The 10,886-nt window shown below is 41.5% G+C and overlaps 1 protein-coding gene across 6 annotated transcripts in view; it reads left to right on the forward strand.

Moving 5' to 3' along the window:
- Positions 1-54: 54 nt before the first annotated feature.
- Positions 55-10,886, forward strand: part of LOC138948673 (serine--tRNA synthetase-like protein Slimp) — a 20,891-nt gene continuing 10,059 nt past the window's right edge. Inside the window, exons 1-7 of one of the 6 annotated variants that reach the window (XM_070320261.1) lie at positions 55-183; positions 1,398-2,083; positions 4,357-4,461; positions 6,400-6,480; positions 6,956-7,036; positions 8,688-8,739; positions 9,145-9,196. In XM_070320261.1, coding sequence (XP_070176362.1) covers positions 1,505-2,083; positions 4,357-4,461; positions 6,400-6,480; positions 6,956-7,036; positions 8,688-8,739; positions 9,145-9,196 — 950 coding nt within the window. In that variant the 5' untranslated portion in view covers positions 55-183; positions 1,398-1,504. The other 5 variants (XM_070320259.1, XM_070320262.1, XM_070320263.1 and 2 more) reach the window with 5 other exon arrangements.

The raw sequence follows: 10,886 nt of genomic DNA on the forward strand, positions 1-10,886 counted from the left end.
CGTGGAACTTACGCAGAAAAATACAACCGTGCGCTCACGCAGAAGCCTGAATATGACAACATTGTGCTGTTTCTAAAAACAAAACGTACGGACCACATTGAAGATGGGAAGTCTTCGAAGTTCAAGTGGTGGGTGCGTGAAACTGAAGAAGTTTCAGCTCGTGTACGATAACAAAACACCATGGTGGGTCAATGGTAAACGTGTCTGGGAGTAGAGTAAATTGTGTCGTAGATTTTTTTGGAAGTGAATTATGCAAACGGTGTGATTTTAGTCGCGATGTGGGAATTTCTCATTTAGGACAATCTTCAAATCGTTAAAGACAGAAACTGTTCTAGCTAGCTTCACTTCCGGGTATGGCTGTCCTTAGGCTGACCGAGGGACACGAGAATCTTATCACTTCAGTAGTGAAATTCTGCGGTCAAGAAGTCATCTTAGGTATATATTTGGAGTTTTTAGCGTTGCGGTATTTGGTTGCAAATGAATAAAAACTAAGAGGTTAGGATATTAACGTTCAGAACCACAAATGTTTTGACGAGAGCCTGAGCCGTGCGTTGCCGAACAATTTTACTTTCGGTTTCTTCACAACAGCTCCATGTCAATGCCCCGCATCATCAAATCGAGGGTATGGTACTTTCTCGGGTAATCTTGAACTTTAGTGTTGTGAATTAAAAGCTAAAATTCCAGAGCAATTATTGCGTCATAAATCTAATAGAAGTCCCTTTTTATAAATGCAAAGATATATTACATGGTGACACTAATGGATGGAATGAGCTTCAAAAATGAGTAGAATTTGGTCGTTCAAAATAACCCCTCTCCATTGTAAGAGAATTCAGGGATTTGATGTATTATGTAATCATTACACATACAACTAATTATTTGAATGGTAATAACTAATATCTTGCACAGCTAGGTTATTGGCATAGATCCGTTTACATGCAGGTCTAGGTGGGATCAGCTGCATCTTCTACCAAAATCAGCTAAATACTGAATGCTTCTTCGTCAATTTCAATAGGTACTGTCAGAATTATCTAGAGGGAGAAATGCATGTCAAATGCTAGCAAGTGAGTCAGATTTGTGATGAAATACAACAGATTTTACTCCAAAATTTGATTTACACTGTATTTGAAAACGCACCGAGTGGCGTTAAGTCCCAAATAACATTTTCATCACGATTTAGACTTTATGACTGGAATACGAGGTACAAAGTTCAATAGGCAGTACTGTTGGAGGGTAGGGGGGGTAGTGAGTATGGAGTTTATATGACATTCTAGGCCGGTTCACGTCCTACTTATAGCCGCATGTGATCTGTGTTATCCTGCAAGGAGTGCTTACGTACGTGTCATGATATGTGTACTGCAGATGAATATTTAACTATTTTCACTGTGGTGTATTTGCAGAGATCCTTGATTACCCACTTGAGGTCATCACATATAATGTTGACAGCAAATGCACAGTGGTGCCGGAAAGGGGATTTCAGTGCTGAAAAAGACCAACATAACCGAGAATGACGCTGCTCAAACTCAAAACACTCAGTTCACTGAGTTACCAACAGGCGGTACACTTGCATCACTTGAAAACAGCGCAGTCTTGGAACGCTCAAGCCTGCTTTTTGTCACTGTCCTTGAGCCAGCGACAACAGGTGTCGGTCAAGCCATCTGTGTGTACACAGTGTGCTAGCGTTCACACCGCCAGTAGTACATCTTGGCAAAGACTCACTAAATGCAATCTGAATTTCGCCTGGAGTGTTTCACAATTTGCTGACAAACAGCAATCTTGGCAAAGTCTCACTAACTGCAATCTAAACTTCGACCGGAGTTTACCTATTGTACCTTTCAAAGGCAGCAGGTCACCACCACCTTTGCTATATCAGATACACACAGCAAGGGAAACACACCTGAAATCTGCTCAGAGAGCGTACAGTACAGTTCAGCCCTCTTCTCTTTTTGTGAGTGGAGCAGATGATAGTTACCAGTCACCTGTGCAGGTCAAACTGGACCTTGAAACTCTCCTTTCTGCTCAGAATGTTGACAAGCTGAGAAGGAATTTGAATGCCAGAGGTCTTGATTTTGATTTGGATCAGTTGGTGAGTACATAGCAATTAATTAGCATTGTTGCCTGTGATGTGATGGTAGACTCTCTCTTTCTCTTTGCGTTCGACGGTTGTGTCTAGGGTCGTAGTTCCACTGCTGTCGTGAACTGGAACGTCGCTTTCAGGTCTTCTGACGTTCCCCAGAGCTTGGTCTCCAGTGTAGCTCCTTCTGGCCAGATCTGGTTCCGCAGCAGGGTGAAGTTTGTGCATGTATTCAATACATGTTCTACTGTCTGGTCGGCCGCCCCACAATCGCACAATGCCGACTCTGCTACGCCGATCCTTTTCAGGTGCGCTTTAAAGCCGCAGTGCCCTGTACGCAGCCGGAAGATGGCAGTCTGCTCTGCACGGCTGAGGCGGTGGATGGGGTCTTGGTCTGGCTTGTAGCCTCCGTTTCTTTCTTTGAATGCTGTCTTCCAGCGATGCTTGATGAGGGTTTTGGTCTCTCGGATGGTAGACCACTTTAAGGAAAAGAAAAAGTCTGTTTACGGTAACATAGGCAAAAAAAATAGGGTCGATAGGTCGGGATTTTTATTTTTTTTAATTTATTTATTTTTTCCCAAAAAAACATATTTTTAAGTTATTTTGCCAATAAACAAACTTTTTATTTTTTTTTATTTTTTTATTTTCCCCCCAAATGCCCCCAAAAAGTCTAGGGTCGCGCGAAAAAATAGGGTCGGTCAGGATACCGTAAACAGACTATTTTTGTTTGTTTTGCCTAATAAGTCTAAAGGTGGTCCTTAATTGAGGCCGAAGTCGACTACACGAAGACTTTAAGTCTCGTTAACAAAAACTCAGTGCTAATGCTCCGTGCGGCCACCTTCGCGAAGTATACTTCGCGCAGTCGACTTTGTCCAGTTACTTAAGGACAGGCGCCGAGTAGGATATGCGCCGAAATGGCTGCGATCTGCTGGCCGATGTGAATATGTGCGCGATATAAATTGCATTAAAAATTTTTTTTTTTTTTTTAAATCCCTGCGCTTAGAACTGTACCCACGGAATACGTGCGATATATATAAGCCTCATATTGATTGATTGATTTAAGAGAGGAGAGAACATCTTATGTGGTCACTTTGTCTAGTGGTATTAACTTGACTTTTTCGTCTTCTTCTATGTTCATGGACTGAAACTCCCACGTTCATTTACATTCATGTTTTTGCACGAGTTGGATTTTACATACATGTATGACTGTTTTTACCCCGTCATTTAGGCAGCCATATGCCACTTTCGGGTGAATTAACTTGACTAAAAAGTCAGATATATGTCATGGGTGTTTACAATTGTTGAGTCACTTGAGAAAAAGTGACTCTATGTAATCGGTCAGTGTTAGTCTGTCCGGCCGGCCGTCCGGCCGGCCGGCCGTCCGTAGACACCACCTTAACGTTGGACTTTTCTCGGAAACTATCAAAGCGATCGGGCTCATATTTTGTTTAGTCGTGACCTCCAATGACCTCTACACTTTAACGATGGTTTCGTTGACCTTTGACCTTTTTCAAGGTCACAGGTCAGCGTCAAAGGAAAAATTAGACATTTTATATCTTTGACAAAGTTCATCGGATGTGATTGAAACTTTGTAGGATTATTCTTTACATCAAAGTATTTACATCTGTAGCCTTTTACGAACGTTATCAGAAAAACAAGGGAGATAACTAGCCTTTTCTGTTCGGCAACACACAACTTAACGTTGGGCTTTTCTCGGAAACTATAAAAGTGACCGGGCTCAAATTTTATGTGAACGTGACTCCCAGTGACCTCTACACTTTGACGTCTGCTTTGGTGACCTTTGACCTTTTTCAAGGTCACAGGTATGTCTTGAAGGAAAAAAATTGAAATATCATATCTCTGAAACTATTCATCGGATTTGATTCAAACTTTATAGGATTATTCTTTACATCAAATTATTTACATCTGTATTGTGTTGTGAATAGCAATTTCTTCCTGTCCATCTGATGCCTCATATAATATTCAGAACTGCGAAAGTGACTCGATCGAGCGTTTGCTCTTCTTGTTTTTAATTTTGTATCATATGTACATGATTGTAATGTTTAAGAAAGGTATTCAAATGAACTGCATGTATGCTTATAATACCAAGTAAGGCTGAGTGCTCTTGTATCCTCATGATAAAAGTTGTTTGTACATTTCAATTCTTCTCATTCTATCAGGTGCCAGGAGACTTGCTTGGCAATGGCAAAACTCTTGATTACGATTAAATTGTTGTCTGTCTTTGGAGCACTTACTTGCCTTTGTTTATTAAATCCGAACTGCAGATAGCAGACTACAAGCTGTGGCAAGAGGTGGATGAGCTCAAAACCAAGCTGGAAACGCAGCGATCATCAATTTCTAAGGCAATGGCCGTACTCGTCAAAGACAAGGTAATATAGCTCCCTTCCCACTTTCTGTACTCGTCAAAGACAAGGTATTAGCTCCCTTCCCACTTTCTGTGCTCGTCAAAGACAAGGTATTAGCTCCCTTCCCACTTTCTGTGCTCGTCAAAGACAAGGTATTAGCTCCCTTCCCACTTTCTGTGCTCGTCAAAGACAAGGTATTAGCTCCCTTCCCACTGTCTGTGCTCGTCAAAGACAAGGTATTCACTCCCTTTAACCAGTAGCTTGGTGTTTGTTTATTTACTTTGTTTTATTTATTTATTTATTTTTTATTTTATCATTTTACCATCCTGTTGTTGCGAACTTTGGGTAACTTTCTCCCAGTGGAAAGCTATCAACAACAAGAGTTGCACTACCCAGGTGTGTGTGTGTGTTTAGATTAATCAGGCAAATGCACTTCTGGCAGAGTGACCGAGGCCTTTTACATGGCAAAGCGGTGACATGGGGGTCGGACATGGATGACGTCTCTGAGTCTGCATGTAAAGTGTTTGTCCCAGTGTCACGAACTGAATCCTCTGCTGAACAATCCTTCTCATTGCGGTCAATACGCATGCGCCAAACTTGCACTTAAAAAATGCGACTCTTTGACCGAACGAACCATGGGTTAGGGTAAGGGTTAGGGTTAGGTTGTTCACGACCTGATTAATCTCCCCATGTTAGCGCATGCGCAATGAGAAAGATTGTTCAGGCAGATTTTTCAGTTCGTGACACCGGCCTTGAATACAACCCATGGCCTCAAAGATCACAACTCCAGTGATTTACAAACTAAGCTATTGCACCCCTGCAAGAAGAAGAAATGAGACAAGCAGAGCAAAATCCTGTAGCATTGAAATGTTTTCTACACCAGTAGCTGGATCTTTATGTGTGTTACATTGTTTTTACTTTACCAAAAATAAAAAAAATGGGGACGGATCATGAGACGAAAAAGGCAACATTCTGCAATTAAAAAACACATTACCGTATTTGACGGACTACAAGCCGCAACGTTAAAAAAAACAAAAAAATGCATTGCGGCTTATAAAAAGATGCGGCTAAAACGTTACCTAAACTTGAATAGCATTCACCTAATGGAAGTCGCCGCGGATTTTCATTTCGCTCGATTAGCGATTACCGGTACTTTATTAGCTCTCTACTCAAGACTCGGCGCTTTTCTCTTTCTTTCGCGAATCTTCGTTTGTCAACAAGTCGTCGTGGCAAGATAGCGTGCAGAAAAACACTGGATGTATCAGGATCTCGCGCATGCGAGATTTCGTTTTTTTGTGTCTCGCGATAGTTGGAAGAGCGAGAGCCGCCATGTTGTGTTTTCGTCTGTTCGAAATGTGCGCAAAAGTCGTAAATCATCCCAAAAAAGCTTATTCCGGGCGGTACTACATGACTGTGTGTGTTGGTTACAAATTGTGTGTGTGATATTTTTCTTCAAACTTTTTCACTTTTCTTCTTTGTTTCACTTGTTTATTCTCGGAGCCGATATCGCCAAATACCGTACTTTCGTTTGCCTGGTTGTTTTGATTGATTGACACGATCTGATTATAATTTTTTTTGACGGCGGCTAATATAGTGACGCAGCCTATACGTGGCTCGTCCCAATATTTTTTTAAAAAGTCGGGGGTGCGGCTTATAAAGCGGTGCGTCTTGTAATCCATAAAATACGGTACTATATAACCATTTTGGTGGAAGTTTTTGACATATAGACTGTAGAAACAAAAGGCTGAAAATCTTTCATACAAGGATTTGAATGTTATAAACCTTCATTTTAAATTTAAGAGGCACTTTATTTTAGTTCTAAGACCTGCTATTTTCAGATTCGTTGTGGATATAAATTAAAAAGGGGGTTCCAATTTATATTTCCTCTTGGATGACACCTGCTCTTATCATCCCGTTTCTTTCTCTCTTTTATATTAATTTTGTGTTTGTGTGTGTGTGCAGAAGTCAGAAAATGTACCAACACGAAAAGAGGAACTGACAAAGAGAGGCAAGGCTGTGAAGGAACAGTTGAGGGAGACGATGGTGAGGGCTGTGTGTGTGTGTGTGTGTGTGTGTGTGTTTGTGTGTGTGTGTGTGTGTGTGTGTGTGTGTGTCCTTGTATCATTATGTGTATGTGTGTTTCCTTGTACCATTATGTGTGTCTTTGTGTGTGTGTGCATGTGTGTTCATTCATCATTGTGTGTTGTGTGCATGCGTCTTTCAATGAGAAACAGGAGAGCGAGCCTGTGTTTGAGAGAGAAAAAGTTTGTTAAAGAGTATTTGACCTTTTTTACGTGTGGGGGGGGGGGGGGGGGGGGGGGGAGAGTGTGTGTATATGATATATATAGAAAAAGTGGGTATGTAATAACTGTGTGTTTGTGTTTGACAGTTTCCTTTAGAGATAGAGTGTGTGTGTGTGTGTGTGTGTGTGTGTGAGTGTGTGAGTGTGTGAGAGAGGGAGAGTGTTTACATGAGGGACTATCCTGTTGGTTCAAGTCTATTGTTCTGTTGTTTGCAGCCATTGTGGTACAGTGCTGAGGAAAAAGTTACGCTTCAATCCCTCAAGCTTCCTACTGATCTTCATCCATTGGCTGTGAGTGTGTGTGTCTGTATCCTCTCTTAATATCCGTTTGTATGGCCATGTTGGGTTTGATGCGTGCATGCCTGGTTTTCTCCTGTAGATGGGTGTCGGCACAGAAGGTCTGCCCGCTGTCCTCAGCCAACATGCTCCGTCTTCATGGCAGCTCAAATTTTTTATCGAGGTTCTCTCCTCTAGATCCGCCGTGTTTCGCCTAGGGGCTTTCGCTGCCTAGTTGATAGGGTCACCTCGTAGAGGATGTGGTCATAGACCACGCACGGTCGGTCTTGGGATAGGGAAACGTTATGCTAGTCCGGAGGGATTACGCCACAATGGCCACCTCGCGAAGACCCAGGGTCCTAGACTAGGGAGGTCCAAGGGGGAGCACCGGGAGGGCTACCCCTCTACCCGCACCTCCAACACAATCCCTTCCCCTGGTAGCTTCATCCCCAAGGAGGAAACAAAGCTACCTGCAACACCCCGTGTCTGTGTCCAAAATGGGAGCGGGTAGCACCGATCTGTTTTTGTTCCGTCAAACTGTGATGCTGCTTGCTGGATTGTTTACCAGCATACCGGCAGACAGAGAGACATAGATTAAATAGAACTTTGATATGCAGGTTGACACAATTCTCTAGTTTAATCTATTCATTCAAATATACAATAAAGTGATTGTTGATTGCTGTTTACATGTTTTTTCCCTGTCATATACACTTTATCAGCACAGGGTTATAGAAATGCGTGATTGTGTGGGATTGAATGAAAGTGAAGTTAGGCATACATTCACAGTCAAACCCCCATTTCATGACCACCCAAACCGGCACGGTTTGCCTAGTGGTAAGGCGTCCGCCCCGTGGTCGGGAGGTCGTGGGTTCGAACCCCGGCCGGGTCATGCCTAAGACTTTAAAATTGGCAATCTAGTGGCTGCTCCGCCTGGCGTCTGGCATTATGTGGTTAGTGCTAGGACTGGTTGGTCCGGTGTCAGAATAATGTGACTGGGTGAGACATGAAGCCTGTGCTTTGACTTCTGTCTTGTGTGTGGCGCACGTTATATGTCAAAGCAGCACCGCCCTGATATGGCCCTTCGTGGACGGCTGGGCGTTAAGCAAACAAAGAAACAAACTTCATGAGCGCTTCTGGGGTGATAACGCGAGACAACTCCTGTGATCTTGCCGCCAGGTTCCGCCTGTTACCATTGTCTTTTTACCGTGTAAAATGCACGACTTACACACAAACTGTTACCTAAGCGACATGCTATTTGGGACCAATGCACGTTTTTTTTTCTCTTTCTCGTGTGATCTTGCCGTGAGGTTCCGCCTGTTACTAGCCGAAAGAAAGAAGGGGCATAACCTCACCAGAACCGCCCATTGAAGACTTCCTCCTTTTTAAGTCCTTGTTTTCTCAGACTTTCTGTTCATAACCTATGTGAAAGAACCCCTCCTTTTTAAGACCCAATTTTCTCAGATGTTTTGAGGTCTTAAAAGGGGGGTTCCACTGTATTAAGTGTTTTTACACATTTGGCAACGATTTGCATGTGGAAAAGTTCAACTGGGATCTAAGAAAAAGACAGTACAGGTTGACTTGTTTTACTTTTGTTTGGATGAGACTATAGTTTGAGCTTTTTCTCACGTCATGCTATATGTAACAATGGTGTTTTCTTGTTAATTTTGAGCAGCCGGAAGCAGACACAGAGGTGGATATCTACAAGGGCGCAGCTAGTTCAGCAGGTAATTATAATAATAATAATAACTGGACATTTTTAAGTGACTAACCTATGGCTCTAGGCCCTTAAGAAAAGAACATATACAGAATAGAACAATTAAATGTACAACCTACATAAAACAATCATACAGACAAAAATCACCACATGTACTGTTCACACAATGCAATACACACTATATATATACACACATACCCAGCAATTATACATAGCAATTGACCAAGATGCAAGGGAAAGACTTACTGTGCAAGTATGTCTGTATTATCCTTTTTTTCTTTCTTTTTTAAGTGGGATGGGATGTGCCCTTTCATGTCCGAACTGCTAAGGTGTTTTAAAGAGCTTTCTTTTTGGGGGGACTAACTAAATTTGTGTTACATTGTGTAAAAAGTATTGTGTTTCTTTTCATGAACAGACGGAACAAGTCACATCCAGATAGCAGAGGAGCAGGGACTGCTCAAATTCAGGTGTGTGGATGGGTTTAAGAATGTGAATACGAATAGGAATAAACTTTATTGTCATGAAACGTATTGTTTATAAGACATGTGAAGAAAAAGAACAAAATGAATTCATTGTTTCTTTTTGGGAAGCATCTGTATGCATGCGTGTCTTTTGAAAAGGGATTTTCATTTATAAATCAGCAGTTAAGTTAAGTAGTGCATGATGTCTTGCATCTTCTGTTAACTTGGTATGATGTGTTTCACAGTGATGAAATGAAATATAATTTATAATATCAGGGGTGGGACTTTTCCGCGGATTTCCGCGGACACAACTTACGAATTCCGCTGGAGTAATCTATTTTTCCGCGTCCCATTTCATCACAGTATCTATAACTTGTTGACTGAATGATATGGAGAGAAGTGAAGATGGAACAGAACACTGGAGGCTTGAGAGTTAAATTGTGCTGACTGAAAACTCCTGATAACTAATAGTCATGTTGAGCTTCAATGCATTGGGGCGTCACTTGGATCATACTATTGCCAGTATTGGAGTAAGTATGCACCATTACAATGTTACCATTGTTGTGTGAAAGTGTGGGTTTTTTTTGGGTTTTTTTTTGGGGGGGGGGAGGGGGGGGGGGGTTTGGGGGAGTGAGAGAGTGAGGAGAATGGTTTTTTTACCTGATCCAAACGAGTTGAATTTTAGTCTCAGAATGCACCAGATTGCACAGATTTTAATGTACCATTTAAAAAAAATTCAGGGGAGCATGCCCCGAACCTCTTTTTTCATCACAAGAGAGTCCCACCCCTGAATATATAAGATATGACAAGCAACAAATGTAGAGACGAGGAGAAAATCAGTAGTGTCAGTAATCAGAAATAGCGTTTGCATGCTCACATGTATATAACTGATTTTAAATACAGAATAAAAACCTAAGTTGCAACAACAAACAAGTACACAAGTTGTAAAGGGAAGCAACCGTGCACAAGTTATACTGTCATAGCTGTGTCTGTTGTCTCCCTTGAGTTGCTTTCTTCAACAAGTAAAGCTCATAAACTGTGTTGCATAATTATAAAGAAGGAGAAGTTTACAGTGTGCAGTGTTTTTCCAAACAAACTTAAGTGGGCTATTACCTGACTACTGCATACCAGGTTAGCTATGTGTGGTACACAGACATTGCATTGTTCTGTCATTTTACTTTCATTTTTGTATCAAACAAGCAAGGTTTTGTAACAAGTATCATGACTAGACTAAACTTGATTCCATGTGGTATGCCAAATTTTTTTTTTTTACGTGTATTTATATTTCGGGAAAAATCATTTGTACAAAAAACTTTGACCAACAGACTTTGCAAAGTTGTGATTTTGCCTTTTGGGGTGGTTATAGGGGAATGAAAAGGGATGCATGCAAAATCTTATACATGCTGCTTAACTTCCGTTGCTCATACAGTTAGCCCAAAAGAGAAGCTACTATTATTCTTCAAGAGTTTTTTTGAAAACAAATGAATGATCAATCAAAATAACGAGCAAGGTATTTTTATTTACGAGAATTTATATCGCGCACATATCTCACCACACGAGGCGACTCAAGGCGCATGTTACCTATTAATGCCGTGTGAGATGGAATTTTTTACACAATATATCACGGATTCACATCGGCCAGCAAAGCTCAAACCTATTAGGGCGAGCATTCACCTTTCACGGCCTTTATTCCAAG

Source organism: Littorina saxatilis, linkage group LG15, assembly GCF_037325665.1.
Source record: "Littorina saxatilis isolate snail1 linkage group LG15, US_GU_Lsax_2.0, whole genome shotgun sequence".
Classification (NCBI taxonomy): Eukaryota; Metazoa; Mollusca; class Gastropoda; order Littorinimorpha; family Littorinidae; genus Littorina; species Littorina saxatilis.